The following is a 21866-nucleotide window of genomic DNA, read 5'->3' as shown; positions in this document are numbered from 1 at the left end:
ACCATACTGTACTTTTTACTATCACCACTGAATCCATCAATGAAATGCTGCAGTTGCAACCAGGATAAAATCTAATCCCCATTTCCATTGGAGACCTGCTAGACAAATTTCCCAAGATTACCCCTGCCAAACTTGCTGAAATGCTTCAGACCTTCATTAGGGAGGGAAAGCATGTCCCAACAGAACCCCCTCCATATGTAGCTACCATATTTTCTAAAATTGTCCAGGACATTGTGTCAATGATATCTAGTGTCTTAGGTTATACTACAAGTGAGTATGTTGATGAAATCATTCTAGCTTTCATGTCCATTTTCACCACAAGACAGCCCCCTGCCATCATATATGATTATGCCAAATTCATAGCAGATAAAATGCATGATCAATTCTTAAGAATGAACAATGAAAGAGTATTCAAGTATTCCTCAGTTCTGTACCACCTTTTCTTATATTATCAAGCTGATAACTTCTCATTTACTTTTCAAAAACTTGATACCAGAGGCAACCCTAGGTCAATAGTCTTCTGGATATGAATCACCATATCCATACACAGACTTCATAGACCTTTTTGTTCATCTTGTAGTGACCATGCTGTTAGGAAGTCCTCCTCCAAGGATCAGTTCAGATATCAAGAGGATCCTACAACTTTCAAAACAACACAAAGTGGGAGATTGGTACTTGTACCAAAATCACACCGAAATTAGGATCTATGGCTATGAGTTAGCACCATACAAGTTACCCAGATACCTCCCAATGAGTTTATTTGCTTATTTTCTCTGGAGTACTACAGGCAGATAATCAATTCAGATGAAGTACATTTTGTGAAAGCCAAAAAGAAGGCTCAACGTAGAATCAAAGATCAACTAGGGCCCTTTGTGTGCAATAGTCGAGAAGCTGGAAAAGAAGCAGAAGAAATCCTTCAAAGGCTCAAACTAAAACAAAGCTTCATATGGAGATATGACCCCTTTGATTTCATCTGCAATAGAAGACAGAAAAACAAGTTGTCTCCCTATATCCACCATAGAATCCTTGAGATAGAAAAATATGGAATTCAGTTGGAATGGGTGGAGAATACTCTAGTAGACAGAGATAGCACTGAAGTTGTTGTTGAAAATGCATTAATTGATCTAGAGAGAAGACTTGATGAAGATTATTTCATACATGTACCAGAAGAACCCCAAGCCCAAAGGGAATCACAGGCACACAGTGAACAACAAGTAGAAGAAGGACCTCAGGTTCAAGAAGAGTTAGAAAAACCAGATCTATCAGAAGAACTGACTCAAACAAGACTGCCAGAGCACATTATGAGTACTCCCCCTACCGTGCAAACTCCTCTAAATGAGGATAAAAACCCCAAAAGAGATAGGGAGGAGGCCACTCCTTTAGGCAGAGCAATTTCACAGACTTATGTCAAGAGGCAAAGGTTAAAGCCTTTCTCTGAGCAAGAATTCACAGAGGAAATAGTTGGAGCCACAAGCACAAAAAGAGAAGGGAGCATGCATGCTACTCCCTCTGGAGGAACACAAGAACCTTCCACATCACATGCTTAGATGTTGGAAAGACAAAAAAGTGTGGAAGTGTCCTCATTAAATATTCCTGCTAACCAAGACCAGGATATCAAAGAAAAGTACAAGGAAATAAAGACCAAGAATGACAGGTTAAAAGCCCAAAGCTATGCACAGTACCTTAAAATGGCTCCCACCAACCAAACAAGGCTTATGTCAGCCTTTGATGTGAAAGAAGGAAAAATGCAAATGACTTTCCTGAAGCCCACCACTCAACAACCTAGATTAGTAGCTGACTACCAGAACACAAATTTTGAAGTGCTGGCAAAGGACATACATCCTATTGACCAAATTGAATTGCATAAACAGAGAGGAGAGATGGTATACTCCACATTGACAAGCAAAGCCATTGCAGCCCACTAGTTACAGAATTCGCTGAATAATATATCAACACAGTTTCAACTAGAAAAGGCCTCCTCATAGGCCAAGGATACCAGGATCATGTCCTTAGAGGACTTAATCATGGAGTTGGGAAATGATCCCAAAGATGTTAAGGCTACAAAAAGGTTATTAAAAAGAAGAAAGATGACATAGCTACTTTGAATAAGCAGCTCAAAATTCCACATCTCCATAATCCACAAACAACAGAAGTCTTAGAGACTTAGAAGGAACAAGAAGAGTTTATGGACTTGGTCCTTGAGCTAAATGATCAGCTGAAGGAAACTATAAAGAGTTGGATAAATTGATTCAGTCTAAACAGAGTGAGTTGGCCACCACTCCACAGACTGTTATTCCCACAGTCTCTACGACAGTTCCCTCAACATTGGCAGCCTCTTTAACACCAACAACTCCACCTGCTACATCACTGCCAATTACAATTGAGTCTACAACTGCAAGTACATCAACAGAAAAGACAACAGAGTTAGTAAAAGCCATGGAGGAAATGTCCATCTAGGCTACAAAGCTAAAGTAGCTTAAGGAGAAAATAGAAAGCCTAGAAATTGGCTGTAAACTTTCCCAAATACAGCAGAAGGAAGAAGCACAGAAAGCCCTAAGGATGGGTGAGAGGATAAAGTTCCTTTAAAAGGATCTAACATTGCAAAAGCCTCTAGGACAAACTAAGGAAATGCTCTGGGCCAATATCATTGACTCTGTCAATGATGTTTGGCCATCAAGTCAAGTAATATTTGAGCAAACAGAACTGGTGAAAGTCGCCACCGAAGCAATACAAAATATCAAGGAAGACCTGGGAGACCAGCCTGAAGAGGCTAATCAACTTATCCAATTCTTGAACAGCAAGAACAGGGAGGAACTAAGTGAACTTGGTGTAGAGGACAGAACTAAAAACATCATCCAAGTCAAAAAGGTTCTGACTAAAAGGAACCTCATGCTCAATCTAGAGAAAAAATGCCATAACATGCAGATTGGTATTGACAGATTCATGGCAAAGCTTCAAATTTTGAGGGATAAAGGCCTTCCCAATCCCATGGTAATCAATGAAAAACTTATGATCCAATCGGACTATGTTGACAGACTAGAGAAATTGTCCAGAGAACAGACAAGCACTTCAGGAGTCAAAGCATTGCCAACAGGGAAAGTATTATATGATACTTTAGAAAATTTATTCTTCCTAGAGCATGAAGTGAAGCATCTATTTGTCACCAAGCCAAATTTTTCCCAATACACTGAGGCAGACGAGATATATAGAAGGATGCTCAAGATAAAGTTACCTGAAGATGAATGGTGGAAAAATTTGACAAATTTACTATAAGTTACCACAATAAATCTAAATGGCAGCCAGATGAAAACAGGTAAACAGGGTCAAAGAGTAATAGGTAAAGAGTATCAGTCAAAGGTTAAAAGCAAAGATGATTTCAACGTACACATATCGGCCAGCTAAAAAGGGCTCAAGTTCAACTGCAACAACCAGCACAACCACAATAAAAGGGACAACATGATGCAGTTTTCCATCTGTCTCTATCTTCATGCTTGAAGATATTTTGATTTCCTAGATTAATTCTCATATTGTTTTAAGATATTTTGTAAATACTTTTTGTATAAATACTTCACCTTTCGAAGTATTGAGGGTGGATTCAAAGACATTTCTATAGACATTTTCTTCTCAAGTTAAGGAGCTATTGTAATCAAGACTGGATTGGCTTGCTGGATCAAGGAATAAAGTAAAGACATTTCACAGGATTCTTGTGTAAAACGGAAATCAAATAAGTATTCTTTATCTCATGTGTATTATTGTTTCTCTTCATGTTTATAAATAATCATATGTGTCTCTATGAAATCTGAATGTTAAACTAGGAATGATATTTCAGAATTGGCTTAAATGCTCTCTGTCTTGACTGTTTACATTCTTAATGTTTTCTGCTAAACTATCTTAGTCTGGGAATTCTTAATTGCTCCCTTACTTCCGTAGTTTCCCCCCTAGGTCTATAGTAAAGGATTCTTAGTTGCCCTTTGCTCATGATCACTTCTTGCTCTTCATCTTGATCCTGGTTTAAGGATTCTTCATTGCCCTTTCACCTTGGTTAGGACTACCTCATCCATTGGAACCTAAAGATTTGCCTTTTGCTTTGCTAGCCTGCCCTGTTAACTCTTCCTTTAGTGATTGATATGATCCAGTTAAGCCATCCTTTGACTGACTTCATAGCCCAATGGCTTGAAAGCCTTGCTTTGTCCATCTGTTCCTAGAATTCCACCACCCAACCAAAATCAAAACCTTATGAGCACTAAGAACTAGCCTAAAATCCCACCAAAACAAAGTTAAATTATAAAGAGAGAGCCCTCTCTGGACTTAGGTTGGCTAGAACCCGAGTCTAAAAGATTAGGTTTGTGGTTACCTTAGATTATTCCTTCTTTTTATAACTTCTAGGGAAGACTTCTCAGTGATAACAAAAGATATAATCCACTTCTTGAAAACGGGAATTGCGCCGAAATAATACTCCATCCAGCAGAAGAAGGAACTGGTGGTGCGCGTGGCTGATTTTTCCATCATCGCGGGGCACCTATATAAGATGGGCAATGACAAGATACTGCGAAGGTATGTACCTAAATTCGAACAAAGTCAGATCCTCGCCGAAGCGCATGGGGGCGCTGCAGGAGGACATTGTGCAGGAAGAGCAACCGTGCAGAAAATCCTCCGTGCAGGGTTGTGGTGGCCAACCCTTCATCAAGATTAAAAAGCACATTGCAATGCCTGTGATGTATGTCAAAGAATGGGTAAACCATCGCGGAGGGACGAGATACCTTTGAATCTGAAAATGATGCTGCAACCCTTTGAAAAGTGGGCGATCGACTTTGTAGGCCCTATCAAACCTCAAGGAAAGATGGGTGCGATATACATTATCACCGCGACAGAGTACCTAACTCGTTGGGCAGAAGAACAGCCGGTAAAAGATTGCACGGCCGCCACGACTGCAAAGTTTCTGTTCGAACACGTATTGACTCGATGTGGCTGTCTGAAGATCTTGATGAATGATAGCGGTACACATTTCCTGAATGAAACAATCAACACGCTAACATAAGAGTTTCAGGTGTATCATCAGAAAAGCACACCGTATCACCCACAAGCCAATGGGACAATAGAAGCATTCAACAAAATACTGGAGACTGTGCTGACCAAAGTTTGCAACACGCAGTGAAGTGATTGGGACCTGCACGTTCCTACAGTACTATGGGCTTATAGGACAATGTGTAAGAAACTGATGGGACAAACACCTTTCCGGTTGGTTTATGGCGTGGAAGTTGTCATGCCAATGAAGTATATTGTGCCTAGTCTGCACATAGCAGCGCTCATAGGTATGATGGACCGTGAAGCCCTAGAAGAGAGGCTCGCATAGTTGGAAGAACTTGAAGAGGAACGGTTCCTGGCTGGCTTCCATCAGCAGGTACAAAAGCAACGCGAGAAGGCTTGACACGATCGCCATATTAAGTTGCGTACCTTCATGGTAAATGATTTAGTGTTACTGTATGACAGTAAGTTTGATAAATTCCCAGGAAAGTTTAGAATGCATTAGCTGGGACCATATGTTGTTAAGGAGGTCACAGACGGAGGCAAGGTGCAGCTGGTATAGCTAAATGGAGAACCTTTCCCAAACAAAGTGAATGGCAGTCGATTGAAGCCCTACACGGGTGGCTCGGCTATCTGACTAGTTGGCAGACACACAGTCTTCGCGCTCCAAGTAGCCAGACGAAGGCATAGGGCTATAAACAAAGGCAGGGGACGCAGGAACAAATCCAGGGAAGTAGTTTCAACATTGTGGTCTCGGAACAACAGGTACAGGAGATTCAGCAGGTAGCTGCTCAGTGCGCTGCCGACCTTGCAGCGGTTCGAGCAGAGTTGGAGGGATTCTGTGCAAAGATCTCCGCACTGAAAGAGTGACTCAAGGGCGAGTCACGATGTTTGTGTTGGGGGCTTGTTGGGCGTGGAATCCCCCCCAATGCATGTTTTGGGGTTTAAAGCCCAAGTTTTGACCAAGTCCATTGTAAAGACTCCGCGATTTGTGGGCGCGGAGCACAAAGTCATAATAGAGTCACAAGGTTGTCTACCCTTGTTTTTGTAATGTAATATCGGCATAAAGGGTCTACCCATGGTCCACGGACCATGAGATTGTGTAAATAGAGTGAGGCTCTAAGTGTAGAAATCAGTTAAGTTAATCATATGGAAGGATGAGGAGTCTAAGGAAGTGATTGAGTTGAAGAGTAAGTTATGTCTTTGGGTCATAGAGTAGGAGAAGGCTCTGCACCTGAGTGCGCAGAGGCCTAGTAGTCCGCAACTAAGTGCGCGGACCCTTGCAGCTGAGTGCGCAAAGGCTTAGTAGTCCACAACTGAGTGCGCAGACCCTTGCAGCTGAGTGCACAGGGCAGGTCGAGTCTGTAACCATGGGAAGTACTAATAAAGAGAAGTTTTACCATATTTCGTGTATCTTTCTCTGTTTTATGTATTATTGGGCATGAATTGCAAGTTTACTATTTATTTGTTGCGTGAACTCATATGAATGTGTTGTATAAATAAATATAACATAAGGCATCCATTTACACGAAGATAACTAACTGGTGTAAGAAGATAAGTAAGATCTTGGGTGTGACTTAGGGGAATAGTGCAGAGCGCTGCTCCAGCAGCGCGGAAGCCCCACAGCCCCTGGTTAGGGCTGCGCGAAGGCGAATATATCAGGGCGCGAAGGCTAGGGAAGTGCGCGAAGTAACCTGTGCACAGGTACTACCTGTTGGACCAAATAAACCCCTCAAACATCTTAAGGGTGCGAAAATCTGGTTCCAACACCCCCCCCCTCCATACTACTTCGGGTGAGACCTCAGTCCGTGCTTCGCGGACTGTTGCCGAAAGGGCCAGTAGTACAGGGATTTGTTTAGCTAATTAACTCCGAACCTGGGTCAGGACCCAACAAGCCAACATTTTGCACATGTACAATTCGAAGCATTTACACACATGGGATGAAATCCTCCCTTATGTCCAACACAACTACAACAGAGCTCTCCATAACTTAACTGGACACAACCCCTTTCAGGTGGGGCTGGGATTTTAACCACTACGTACCATTGATGTGGTGATACCATTTGCAGCTACCCAAGTAGATTCGACTGATGTCCAATTTGAAGATGAGGGGGCTAACAACTTCATTAAGTGCATTCAACACATTCACCATCAAGTCCATAACATATTGGACAAAGCCAATGCTAAGTACAAGCGACATCATGATCAACATTGGGTGCCACACAAGTTCCAGGTGGGCAACAAAATTTGGTTACATTTGTAGAAGGAGCACCTTGCTGGGCTCCACTGCAAGCTTCGCCTGCTCTGATATGAGTCTTACACCATCACCAAGGCTATAGGGGACAATTCCTTCGAGCTCAACATTCCACTGTTATGGCTGCGACCATACTTTCCCCCATTGTTGGACACATCCGATGTTGTTGAGTAACTGACACCAATGGAGCTGAACCTAATCTGCATTGAACATTCCATAACTATAAGGATCATAGACACACAGATCAAGAACACTCGCCAACAGAGGATCCAACTATCTCGAGTTCTCAAAGCAGGCCAACTCCTTGACCAGGGCAGGTAGTTCACCAAGGACCAAGTTCAACAAAAAATTCCTCACCTCATGGAGGCTTTGCACACAATGGGGACTATTGCTTCCTAAGGGGGGAAGACTGATCCAAGTGGATATTGGTGGCCACTCACCTATTCCACCTAAACCTCTAGTTGGTTCCATCAGTTTCCTTGATTATAGTATCATTTACTATTTTTAGCAGTTTTTTCGAGTCTTGAACTTCTAGAGCTATTTTGACCCCCTAAATGACGTTTTTTAGGGAAACAAGCCCACAACAAAATGAATCAAATCCTGTAGTACTCAGAGATATCTTTCCAACGAGGTATCATATGCACCAAACTAAGATCATATGTCAAAGTTACACCCCTGAGAAGTTGGTTGCCCAACTAACCCTAACAGGGCCCACAAACTCTTGGCATTCCATTTCCTGGGGTTAGAATTTTAGTTACTTAGGGTTTCCCTTTGTTGTTCAATAATAAAAAGGCCCTTGAGCCTCATTGTAACACAATTCAGAGGCATGTACCGTCCACATCTCTTCTCAGAGATAAGCTACCATCGCCCAAGCTAGTTTATGTCCATTCTGCTTGTAAGCATATTTCAGTTCTTTGATATTAGTGAAATGAAGATTTATTTTTGTTGCATCTTTGTGTTTATGTTTATATCTGTATTTTGTTGTGTTCCTGCATAAATCCAAATCAAGAGACCTACTAATGTGTTGAAATAATAATCATATTACATACCATTTAGCTTTAAAATGTCATGATTTTAATAAGCAAACACATAGTGTTATGAATGTAAAAAACAATCATGAATTAACATGTTTGATACTATTAGTGAAATGAAATAGTGAGCATAATAAAGAGAGATGACACAATTTCTCTATGTTTGCTCAATTTCTATTGTTCACTCCTCAAAATTGATATTCAACAACTCATTTTAATTAATTAATCTTACTAATAAGCTTTTAATGTCATTAGAAAATTACATTTATAGCCTATGATTATTTGTTTTGGATTTTTACAAATCCAAGAGTGAAACCAAAGATAACAAAGGAAAATATAACAAAGCATATAGTATTATGGTGAGTGTGAGATTCAAAATGATGAAGTGTGTAAACTAAATGTGACGCCAATTACAATATTAACAAGTCTAAACAACAATGATCATAACACATGAATTCAAGTGGGGATTCACAAATACTAAGTGTCCAGGCTTCTTAGGTTCTTTCATTGAGTCACATATAAAGTAGTGCATACATTGATACGGTGGTAGGAATCCAGTTGTGGACTATGTGATGGATTTAACAATATGGAAGGGTATATCGTGGAAGGATACACAATGTTAAGGAATACATAAGAACCAACTAGAATAGATATGATTTTAGCCTTAGGATGTTGAAGGCAAGTATTGTGTGATGAATCAATGCTTATTGACCAATCAAGCATTGGAAGCGAGGACATTGATAGGTTATTGAAAATGTGACCCTTCTTTTGACGTTTTATGATATCTATTGTCCTTCAAAAATGACAAGTGATTTCAAAACTTTAAATTTTTTCGTCAAGTTGTTTTTTCAACTACCCTTCTAGGACAAGTTTGAACCCCTTGGAAAGGCTAAGAAGGGTTCAATTTTGATCACTACTAGAAAGTCTTAATTCCAAATTTCTTATTCAATAAGCAAGTCTTTTCACATTGTTCAAAATGATAAAAGTATTTAAAAAACAAGCATATTTAAGGCATTTGCATTACAAGGATATCATTTCACAATGATATAATAAAAATTACATATTAATTAGTTTGTGTAAGGTTTAATCTCCATTAAATCTCGACTTAAAACTTCATGAAAAGGAATTTAGAGTAAAAACCAATTGTGAAAATAAAAACTAATTATTCCAAAAACATTTTAGGCTCCACCATCTTTTGCACATACTTGGTAATAGGTGTTAATATTTCAAAGCCTAACCCTAATCTAAATTCAACGTGGATCTTTAAAAAAGAGTACTTTCCGGACTTGCTCGAGGTTTGCCTCCCAAGGAAAACCTAACAACATGGTCACATTTTTTCAGTTACTATAACGTTAAAGCGTAGCATTCATTAAACCATCGTTAAACCCAACCGTTTGTTAAACCCTTGTCTAAAATCCCTGGAAAGAACCCCCGTTGCAGAGAAGACATGGCCATGGTAACGGGCACAGAAACTTCAAGGCCAGACGGACGTTCTCCCAACCAACTGAGATCTTTAGCTTGTTCAAGAGGCCTACTGCACAGAGCCCACGGATCTGCTAGGTGGTCTCAAGGTAATAACAAATGTCAATTATTTTTTCTGCAAAAAAATGTTAAACTCATGGTTAGAGTTTCAGGGATGTTATTAAATCCAATATTGTGCCTGCGATTCCTTTGCTTGAGACGAATAACACATTGGGAAAATAATGTTGCCATTCCACGCAGACAACACCATCGTGCTCGCCGGTGTTTACGGCCCAAAGGCATCATCAGGCAAGAATGAGAACCCGGAGAAAGCCATCCTTGAAGTTAGTTGGAAGCCAAAGACGGGTCTATCTGGTATGTAATTCTCACTATAATTCCAGCTGCACGTTGTTTGCTTTTTCATCACTCTGTGCGTGTCTACGTTTAACATAAACCTTAAACCCTCTATTCTCCGTACTGGCAAATATCATCAATTAATCGGGGTAAAGTAAATTTTTTTAGAATAGATCATAACAAACAAAAATTGAGTGGCTAGATTTGAAACAACTCATGGAAGGGACATGACCATTTATAAAACTTGCTCAATTTTAGTTGAGCTCCTGCTTAAAAGATTTGCAGTCCCGAATTGGCTTTTCAAAATCCTCAATTTAGCATTGCATGCAAATTTGTCACATATATTATATCTTGAGTCATGATGTAGTGATAGCTTGAAAATGCCACCCTGCGCAAATCAACAACTTGTCAATTATGATTTATCTTGAGCATGGTGCATTTAATTAAGTGAATTGATAGCTTGAAACTGCCACCCTGCGCAAATCAACAACTTGTCAATTATGATTTATCTTGAGCATGGTGCATTTAATTAAGTGAATTTCTGAGGTGTTACGGACTTGATACTTGTACGTTACCCTTTAAGTAGATAGCAAACCACCAAAGCCTACTGTAGATGAATACAAACATCTGATTTTTTTGGTCAATCAATTCTATGAAACTAGAAGCTCCAACGTTTCACATAGATTACCTTCTTTACTTTTAGAAAGCATCTGGCAAATTTAACTGGATTTTTTTACATTTTGCAAATTTTGAATTTTTTGGAAAAAAATTGCTGTATGCAGTCACAAAGGAAGAAACAATGCAAAATTTACTAGCGACTACACAATGCACATCCATCAATATATTTTAATTATCCCAAATGATTCTTATCTCATGTTTTCTTGTTTGCAATAGACAACACTTCTTGTAAGAAGGCATGGCAATGCCTTTTTAACTATTAACTTCGTGTTGATCAACATTCAAAATGATTTCGAACTCAATTTTGCCTAGTTGCATCAAACAACAAATCAGTCATTAGGTACAACTGAAATGATGCCTACATTTTTCCTCTTGAAAATAGAAACAAGAAATGTTAAAAATAGAATCTTGAAATTCCAATTTAATTTGTCCTTGAATTAAATTGTGAATCTTTTCTCATAGCAACTTGTAAATAGTTAATTAAGTTTGATTAACTTAATTAACCTAGGAATTTCGAGTTGGAAGTCTTTATGTATGAGTGGTAATTAGTTAACTCAGTTTATTGAGTTAAGTCCAGTTAAATTAGTTCAGTCCCACACTGCTTGAGGAACTAACAGTGAGTTAATAGTCAATTGATGCATTAGTGCACTCAACCAGTGCTACTCCAGTTCACGGAATATTTCTTCATCAGAAACAAAGGCATGTCGATTTTGAGAAAGATCCAATTGAGACTAGAGTGCAGGGACAATGTACTATTTGTTTTAGATATTTCTGAGCTGCACTGATAGTGCATGCATTCAGGAACTGAGGAATTTCCCTTTAAGTACGGGCTAATTCTCTCAGGAATTGTGCAAAGAATTAGAAGCTTGAAATTTTGCTAAGTATTGGCCAAAGGAAGCCATCAGGTGGAGGATAGGAAATACTTGTGCAGGTTAAGCTCAAGATTTAACAGAGCATATTGTATTCATCCAAATTCTTTGACCAAGAGCGCAAGGAAATAGGGATTTGGAGAGCAGCAAAATTGGCTAAGAGTTGGCCAAGAGCTTGCTTATGAGCTGAGGATTGATTATACTGAGTGCTGAGATTGTTCTTGTGAGAACAAACATTGTATTATCATCTTGCATTTTTGATTAATGCAATACAGATAGTGGAGTTTCGAGTTGTGGCTTTCCCCGGATATTTATTGTGTTATGTGCCTTTGATTCTCTTCCTCTATTGGTTATTGTTTGCTCGATGTTTATGGGTTTCTGTTGTAAAGAGTAGAAGTAGATTTTGTCTCTTGCTTTAGAAAATTGCATTAGCTTGTGAATCTTCAATATTTTCTACATGGTATCGGAGCTAGATTTGTGTAAATTTTCTACATGGTATCAGAGCTAAGAATAGTATACTAGAAAAGATTTCGACTAAGTTGCAGGAAACGTTGGAGAAGGGTCTGTTTCCGGTCGGAAATGAAACGAAAATGAGGAAACTCGTACTGTACGGCCTGGAAACGTGTTTCCGGCCGTACTGGCCTGTTTTTCGAGGAGGAAACATGGCCAGTACGGCCGGAAACGCGTTTCCAGGCCATACAACAGAGTTTCCTCTTCTAACTTGATTTTTTTTTTGTATTTTTTATTTTTTCGCTTTTAATTTTTTATTGGGCGACTAAAATATCTTCTAGATGCCTCTCAAGCTATAAAAAGGAGGATTTTTTTGAGTGTGGCAGCCTAATGTTCAAGCCTATGGCCCTAGTGTTGATATGCAGTTCATGGTAATGTTAAATTCTTAAAGTAAAAGTGACATTCTCCTTTATTTTTCATTTTCATCATTTTACTTAAATTTTTAACATTACCATGAAATGACTCAGGATGTTTGAGAGTGGTTTCGCCCTCATTGGATTTCATATGGAGAAAGTAGAATTTTAGATCTCACTCAAAATCCAACAGACTTATCTGTTTTTTAGGATTTCAAGATTGGGGGGATTGCAATGTTTCCATTGGATTTTATCATGTACTAGGGTATGGAACTTGTATTTAAGCAAGAGAACCAAGCTCTCTATGCAAGGGAGACTCCCAATAATCAAGAGCACGTAGGATATTAGGGTATGGAACTTGTATTTAATCAAGAGCACTAAGTTTGTTCGACTATGTAGAAGGAGACTCCCAATCAAGCACAAGACAAGAAATTATAAATTTCTCGTGGTTGATTTTGGATATTGCTATTTTCATTATGTGATCATTCACGAGTAAATGTGATGTAAATTTAGAGACTTATAGTTTATACATTGACAATTAACAATTTAATCATAATGTTATAAATTAGAATGTATCATATATGCTTTATGATTGCACATATTTTTTAAATGTCCTATATATATATATATATATATATATATATATATATATATATTGCGTTTCCCCATTTCCAAAATTTGGGGGGGTCACGTTTCATACCCGTGCCCGTTTTGGAAACTCGTACCCATTTCCCTGTTTCATGCAACTTAGGATTTCGAAGTTTTGAGTTTTGGGCCGCGGGTTTGCAGAACAGGTTTGAAATTTTTTGTGCAAAAAAATTGCAGATCTAGATTCCTTGCAAAAAATATCCAAATTCAAAAAAAGAATCGGCTGAATCAGAGTTCGGATGAGGGAGATATTGCCGAGTTAAAATCAACCTTTTTCCAAAAAATTTCGTGACGGCGGGACAGATGAAACAGATTGGTGTGCTAGCCAAGAACCTGTATGCACCTGAGATACAAGGTGCATGCAAAGCCTTGAGGAGCAAGGAAAATGTTATAGACTTGGTGGTTGAGAGGGAGAGTAAATTACCTCTCAACATGCAGCCCCAGAAGAAGCTTCTGAAGCAGCGTCAGGAAGTTGTGAAGTAGCCGCAACTAGAGAAGCTGAGAGGAGACTGAGTGGAGAGATTCACTCAAGCAGAGAAGAAGCAGGCTCAGAACCGACTTTAGGGAGTTGTGGAGCAACCACAACTAGAGAAGTCGAGAGGAGACCGAGTGGAGGCATTCAGTCATGTAGGGACTTCCAGTAGGGGTGAATTTTGAGCCAAGTGGGTAGAGGGATCACATGCAACCATACCTCTAGGTGTGAGGTGGGGTGATGTGAAGTGATAGTCCCAAGAGGGCTGAAATTGGGTAGGGTCCACTGAGTGGTTTTATCTCATGGATCGTACCTTGCTACGAGAGCCCAAAGTACATAATAGCGGGAGGAATCAATTGGAATGATGCAGTCAGAGATCAAAGTGACAAAGGCTAGAGCAGTCAGATACTGAAGAGTGTATAGAGGGTTGACAACAAGTGCAAAAAGGCAGAGTCAATAAAAGCGCAAAGTTTTCAGTCGACAGAGGCAATAATAGTTAGAGACTTTGATGACAGAGGCATCATTTTGATTAAGGTTGGATGTTTTTTGTTTCTAGAGTTGCTGGAGCTACAACACTTGAGAGAAGTGTTGCATGCAGAACATTCCAAAGGTTCAGGACCGGGATCGAGTTGAATTCCTTTCTTGTTGAGAGAGAGTGTTGAAAATAGCAACAAGAAATGTTAAAAATATAATCCATAAATTCCAATTTAATTTGCTCTTGAATTAAATTATAATTCTTTTCTCGTAGCAACTTGTAAATAGTTAATTAAGCTTAATCAACTTAATTAACTTAGGAATTTCGAGTTGGAAATCTTTATGAAGTCATGTATATGTTCTCCCTATATTATAGGGGTCTAGGATGAGTTAAGTATGAGTGGTAATTAGTTAACTCAGTTTATTGAGTTAAGTCCAATTAAATTAGTTTTAAACTGTTTGAGGAACTAATAGTGAGCTAACAGTTAGTTGATGCATTAGTGCACTCAACCAGTGCTACTCCAGTTAACTGAATATTCCCTCATCAGAAACTCATACATCTCGATTATGAGAAAGATCCAGTTGAGACTAGAGTGTAGGGACAATGTACTATTTGTTTTAGATTTTTCCAAGTTGCACTGATAATGCATGCATTCAGGACTGAGGAATTTTCCTTTAAGTATGGGCTAGTTCTCTCAGGAATTGTGGAAAGAATTAGAAGCTTGGAGGCTTGGAAATTTGGCTAAGTATTGGCCAACGGAAGTCATCAGGCGGAGGATAGGAAATACTTGTGCAGGTTCAACTCAAGATTGAGCAAAGCATATTGTATTCATCCAAATTTTTTGACTAAGGGCACAAGGAAATAGGGACTTGGAGAGCAACAAAATTGGTTAAGTGTTGGCCAAGAGCTTGCTTGTGAGCTGAGGATTGATTATACTGAGTGCTGGGATTGTTTTTATGTGAACAAGCATTGTATTATCATCTTGGATTTCTGATTAATGCAATACAGATAGTGGGGTTTTGAGTTGTGGTTTTCCCTGCATATTTATTGTGTTATATGCCTTTGACTCTCTTCCTCTATTGATTATTGTTTGCTCGATGTTTATGGGCTTTCGCTGTAAAGAGTAGAAGTAGATTCTTGTCTCTTGCTTTAGTAGATATCATTAGCTTTTGAATCTATAGGATTTTCTACATGGTATCGCAGCTAGATTTTTGGAAATTTTTTACATGGTATCAGATCTAAGACCAGTATACTAGAGGAGATTTCGAAGTTTTGAGTTTTGGGCCGCGAGTTTGTAGGGCAGATCTGAAAATTTTGTGCAAAATTTAAGAAAAATTGCAGATCTGGATTCCTTGCGAAAAATACCCAAATTCAAAAAAAATTGACCAAATTGGAGTTTAGATGAGGGAGATATCGCTGATTTAAAATCAACTCTTTTTCCAAAAAAATTCGTGACGGCGGGACAGATAAAATAGATTGGTGTGCTAGCCAAGAACTTGTATGCACCTGAGGTACAAGATGCATGCAAAGCCTTGAAGAGCAAGACAAAGGTTAGAGACTTGGTGGTTGAGAGGGAGAGTAAATTACCTCTCAACATGCAGCCCCAGAAGAAGCCTTTGAAGCAACTTGAGGAAGTTGTGGAGCAACCACAACTAGAGAAGCTGAGAGGAGACCGAGTGGAGAGATCCACTCAAGCAGAGAAGAAGCAGTCTCAGAAGTAGCTTCAAGAAGTCTTTGAGCAGCCACAACTAGAGAAGTCAATAGGAGACCGAGTGGAGGCATCCACTCATGCAGAGACCTTCAGTAGGGGGAAATTTTGAGCCAAGTGGGCAGAGGGATCACATGCAACCATACCTCTAGGTGTGAGGTGGGGCGATTTGAAGTGATAGTCCCAAGAGGGCTGAAATTGGGCAGGGTCCATTGAGTGGTTTTATCTTATGGATCGTACCTTGCTATGGGAGCCCAAAGTACATAGTAGCGGGAGGAATCAGTGGGATTGATGCAGCCAGAGATCAAAGTGACAGAGGCTAGAGCAGTCAGACATTGAAGAGCATAGAGAGGTTTGGCAACAAGTGTAGAAAGACAGAGTCAACAAAAGCGCATAATTTTTAGTCGACAAAGGCAATAATAGTCAGAGACTTTGATGACAGAGGCATCATTCTGATTCAGGTTGGATGTTTTTTGTTTCTGGAGTTGCTGGAGCTACAACACTCGAGAGAATTGTTGCATGCAGAACATTCCAAAGGTTCAGGATCGGGATTGAGTTGAATTCTTTTCTTGTTGAGAGACAATGTTGAAAATAGCAACAAGAAATGTTAAAAATAGAATCCAGAAATTCCATTTTAATTTGTCCTTGAATTAAATTGTAATTCTTTTTTCATAGCAACTTGTAAATAGTTAATTAAGTTTAATTAACTTAATTAACTTAGGAATTTTGAGTTGGAAGTCTTTATGAAGTCATGTATATGTTCTCCCTATACTATAGGGGTCTAGGATGAGTTAAGTATGAGTGGTAATTAGTACTTAGTTTATCGAGTTAAGTCCAGTTAAATTGGTTCCAAACTGTTTGAGGAACTAATAGTGAGTTAACAGTCAGTTGATGCATTAGTGCACTTAACCAGTGCTACTCTAGTTAATTGAATATTCCCTCATCAGAAACTCATGCATGTCGATTCTAAGAAAGATCTAGTTGAGACTAGAGTGCAGGGATAGTGTACTATTTGTTTTAGATTTTTCTAAGTTGCACTGATAGTGCATGCATTCAGGAATTGAGGAATTTCCCATTAAGTACGGGCTAATTCTCTCAGGAATTGTGCCAAGAATTAGAAGCTTGGAGGTTTGGAAATTTGGCTAAGTATTGGCCAAAGGAAGTCATCAGGCGGAGGATAGGAAATACTTGTGTAGGTTAAGCTCAAGATTGAGCAGAGCATATTGTATTCATCCAAATTCTTTGACCAAGGGCGCAAAGAAATAGGGACTTGGAGAGCAACAAAATTAGCTGAGTGTTGGCTAAGAGCTTGCTTGTGAGCTGAGGATTGATTATACTAAGTGCTGAGATTGTTCTTGTGAGAAAAAGCATTGTATTACCATCTTGGAATTCTGATTAATGCAATATAGATAGTGCGGTTTTGAGCTGTGGCTTTCCCCGGATATTTATTGTGTTATGTGCCTTATTCTCTTTCTCTATTGATTATTGTTTGCTAGATGTTTATGGGATTCCACTGTAAAGAGTAGAAGTAGATTCTTGTCTTTTTCTTTAGCAAATTGCATTAACTTGTGAATCTACGAGATTTTCGACATGGTATCAGAGCTAGATTTGTGGAAATTTTCTACATGGTATCAGAGCTGAGAACAATATACTAGAGGAGATTTCAAAGTTTTGAGTTTTGGGCCACGATTTTGCAGAGTAGATCTGAAAATTTTTGTGCAAAATTAAAAAAAATTGCAGATATGGATTCCTTGTGAAAAAATACCCAAATTCAAAAAAAATTTGGCCGATTCGGAGTTCGGATGAGGGAGGTATCGCTAATTTAAAATCAACTATTTTTCCAAAAAATTTCGTGACGGCGGGACAGATGAAATAGATTGGTGTGCTAGCCGAGAACCTGTATGCACCTGGGTACAAGATGCATGCGAAGCCTTGAGGAGCAAGGCAAAGGTTAGAGACTTGGTGGTTGAAAGGGAGAGTAAATTACCTCTGAACATGCAACCCTAAAAGAAGCCTCTGAAGCAACTTTAGGAAGTTGTGGAGCAGCCACAACTAGAGAAGCTGAGAGCAGACCGAGTGGAGAGATCCACCCAAGCAGAGAAGAAGCAGTCTCAGAAGCATCTTTAGGAAGTTGTGGAGCAGCCACAACTAGAGAAGTCAAGAGACCAAGTGGAGGCATCCAGTCATGCAAAGACCTCCAGTAGGGAGAAATTTCGAGCCAAGTGGGAAATCACATCGGCGATACCTCTAGGTGTGAGGTGGGGTGATGTGAAGTGATAGTCCCAAGAGGGCTGAAAATGGGGCAGGGTCCATTGAGTGGTTTTATCTCATGGATTGTACCTTGCTACGAGAGCCCAAAGTACATAGTAGCAGGAGGAATCAGTGGGATTGATGCAGTCAGAGATCAAAGTGACAAAGGCTAGAGCAGTCAGATACTGAAGAGCGTAGAGAGGGTTGAAAACAAGTGCAGAAAGTCTGAGTCAACAAAAGCGCGGAGTTTTCAGTCGACAAAGGCAATAATAGTCAGAGACTTTGATGACAGAGGCATCATTCTAATACGGGTTGGATGTTTTTTGTTTTTGGAGTTGCTGGAGCTACAACACTCAAGAGAAGTGTTGCATGCTGAACATTCCAAAGGTTCAGGATCAAGATCGAGTTGAATTCCTTTCTTGTTGAAAGGGAGTGTTGAAAATAACAACAAGAAATGTTAAAAATATGATCCAGAAATTCCATTTTAATGTCCTTGAATTAAATTGTAATTCTTTTCTCATAGCAACTTGTAAATAGTTAATTAAGTTTAATTAACTTAGGAATTTCAAGTTGGAAGTCTTTATGAAGTCATGTATATGTTCTCCCTATATTATAGGGTTCTAGGATGAGTTAAGTATGAGTGGTAATTAGTTAACTCAGTTTATTGAGTTAAGTCCAGTAAATTAGTTTCAAACTGTTTGAGGAACTAATAGTGAGTTAACAGTTAGTTGATGCATTAGTGCACTCAACCAATGCTATTATAGTTAACTGAATATTCCCTCATCAGAACTCATGCATGTCGATTCTGAGAAAGATCCAGTTGAGACTAGAGTGTAGGGATAGTGTACTATTTATTTTAGATTTTTTTGAGTTGCAGTGATAGTGCATGCATTAGAAGCTTGGAGGCTTGGATATTTTGGCTAAGTATTGGCCAAAGGAAGTCATCAGGCGGAGGATAGGAAATACTTGTGCAGGTTAAGCTCAAGATTGAGTAGAGCATATTGTATTCATCTAAATTCTTTGACCAAGAGCGCTTGGAAATAGGGACTTGGAAAGTAGCAAAATTGGCTAAGATTGAGCAGAGCATATTGTATTCATCCAAATTCTTTGACCAAGAGAACTTGGAAATAGGGACTTGGAAAGTAGCAAAATTGGCTAAGTGTTGGCCAAGAGCTTGCTTATGAGCTAAGGATTGATTATACTGAGTGCTGAGATTGTTCTTGTGAGAACAAACATTGTATTATCATCTTGCATTTTTGATTAATGCAATACGGATAGTGGGGTTTTGAGCCGTGGCTTTCCTCGGATATTTATTGTGTTATGTGGCTTTGATTTTCTTCCTCTATTGATTATTGTTTGCTTGATGTTTATGGGCTTCCGCTGTAAAAAGTAGAAGTAGATTCTTGGCTCTTGCTTTAGAAAATTGCATTAACTTGTGAATCTACTGGCTTTTCTACTTGGTATCGGAGCTAGATTTGTGGAAATTTTCTACATGGTATCGGATCTGAGAAATATACTAGATGAGATTTCAAAGTTTTGAGTTTTGGGCTGCGAGTTTGCAGGGCAGATCTGAAAATTTTGTACAAAATTTAAAAAAAATTTGCAGATCTGGATTCTTTGCGAAAATATACCTAAATTCAAAAAAGCAATCGACCGAATCGAAGTTTGAATGAGGGAGATATTGCTGATTTAAAATCAACCATTTTTCCAAAAAATTTCGTGACGACGAGACAAATGAAATAGATTGGTGTGCTAGCCAAGAACCTGTATGCACTTGAGGTACAAGATACATACAAAGCCTTGAGGAGCAAGGCAAAGGTTAGAGACTTGGTGGTTGAGAGGGAGAGTAAATTACCTCTCAACATGCAACCCCAGAAGAATCCTCTGAAGCAACTTCAAGAAGTTGTGGAGCAGCCACAACTAGAGAAGCTGAGAGGAGACCGAGTGGAGATATCCACTCAAGTAGAGAAGAAGCAGTCTTAGAAGCATCTTTAGGAAGTTGTGGAGCAGCCACAACTAGAGAAGTGAAGAGGAGACCAAGTGGAGGCATCCAGTCATGCAAAGACCTCCAGTAGGGAGAAATTTCGAGCCAAGTGGGAAATCACATGCAACAATACCTCCAGGTGTGAGGTGGTGCTATGTGAAGTGATAGTCCCAAGAGGGCTGAAAATGGGGCAGGGTCCATTGAGTGGTTTTATCTCATGGATAGTACCTTGCTATGAGAGCCCAAAGTACATAGTAGCGGGAGGAATCAGTGGGATTGATGCAGTCAGAGATCAAAGTGACAAAGGCTAGAGCAGTCAGATACCGAAGAGCGTAGAGAGGGTTGAAAACAAGTGTAGAAAGTCTAAGTCAACAAAGGCGCAGAGTTTTTAGTCGACAGAGGCAATAATAGTCAGAGACTTTTATGACAGAGGCATCATTCTGATTCAGGTTAGATGTTTTTTGTTTCTGGAGTTGCTGGAGCTACAACACTCAAGAGAAGTGTTGCATGCAGAACATTCCAAAGGTTCAGGATTGAGATCGAGTTGAATTCCTTTCTTGTTGAAAGAGAGTGTTGAAAATAACAAGAAGAAATGTTAAAAATAGAATCCAGAAATTCCATTTTAATGTCCTTGAATTAAATTGTGAATTAAATTATAATTCTTTTCTCATAGCAACTTGTAAATAGCTAATTAAGTTTAATTAACTTAGGAATTTCGAGTTGGAATTCTTTATGAAGTCATGTATATGTTCTCCCTATACTATAGGGGTCTAGGATGAGTTAAGTATGAGTGGTAATTAGAACTTAGTTTATTGAGTTAAGCCAGTTAAATTAGTTCCAAACTGTTTGAGGAACTAATAGTGAGTTAACAGTCAGTTGATGCATTAGTGCACTCAACCAGTGTTACTCTAGTTAACTGAATATTCCCTCATCAGAAACTCATGCATGTCGATTCTGAGAAAGATCTAGTTGAGACTGGAGTGTAGGCACAGTGTACTATTTGTTTTAGAATTTTTTGAGTTGCACTGATAGTGCATGCATTCAGGAATTGAGGAATTTCCCATTAAGTACGGGCTAATTCTCTTAGGAATTGTCCAAAGAATTAGAAGCTTGGAGGCTTGGAAAGTTGGCTAAGTATTGGCCAAAGGAAGTCATCAGGCGGAGGATAGGAAATACTTGTGCAGGTTAAGCTTAAGATTGAGCAGAGCATATTGTATTCATCCAAATTCTTTGACCAAGGGCGCAAGCAAATAGGGACTTGGAGAGCAACAAAATTAGCTAAGTGTTGGCCAAGAGCTTGCTTGTGAGTGGAGGATTGATTACACTGAGTGCTGATATTGTTCTTGTGAGAACAAGCATTGTATTACCATCTTGGATTTCTGATTAATGCAATATAGATAGTGCGGTTTTGAGCTGTGGCTTTCCCCGGATATTTATTGTGTTATGTGCCTTTGATTCTCTTCCTCTATTGATTATTGTTTGCTTGATGTTTATGGGCTTCCGCTGTAAAGAGTAGAAGTAGATTATTGTCTCTTGCTTTAGCAAATTGCATTAACTTGTGAATCTACAAGATTTTCTACATTTCCCATATATGAGAATTGACTAGACTAGAGTAAAACCCCCTTTTTCTTCATAAGTGAGTTGCTTCACAATAATACTTAGTTATCCTGCAATTTATACTTTTCTTCTTCCCAACCTGCAAGAGACTAAAAAGAGGCTTATGAAGCCAACTGTGGTGATATCTATTGGGACCATATCCAAGTAATTTCGATCTCATCGCCTAAGCCATATAGC

General features: G+C 39.1%; 1 protein-coding gene across 2 annotated transcripts in view; it reads left to right on the top strand.

The window, feature by feature from the left end:
- Positions 1-9595: 9595 nt before the first annotated feature.
- LOC149147202 (Ribosomal protein S5 domain 2-like superfamily protein) overlaps positions 9596-21866 on the top strand; it is an 82358-nt gene continuing 70087 nt past the window's right edge. Inside the window, exons 1-2 of one of the 2 annotated variants that reach the window (XM_089440501.1) lie at positions 9596-9881; positions 10033-10146. In XM_089440501.1, the coding sequence (XP_089296627.1) occupies positions 10087-10146 (60 nt within the window). In that variant the 5' untranslated portion in view covers positions 9596-9881; positions 10033-10086. The remainder of the gene's footprint in view (positions 9882-10032; positions 10147-21866) is intronic. The other variant, XM_089440500.1, reaches the window with a different exon arrangement.

The sequence above is a fragment of the Pinus tabuliformis genome, chromosome 9 (genome assembly GCF_031772625.1).
Source record: "Pinus tabuliformis cultivar Carrire ecotype Pingquan chromosome 9, CPIR1, whole genome shotgun sequence".
Taxonomy (NCBI): domain Eukaryota; kingdom Viridiplantae; phylum Streptophyta; class Pinopsida; order Pinales; family Pinaceae; genus Pinus; species Pinus tabuliformis.
This window is presented reverse-complemented; position numbering and strand designations above follow the sequence as displayed.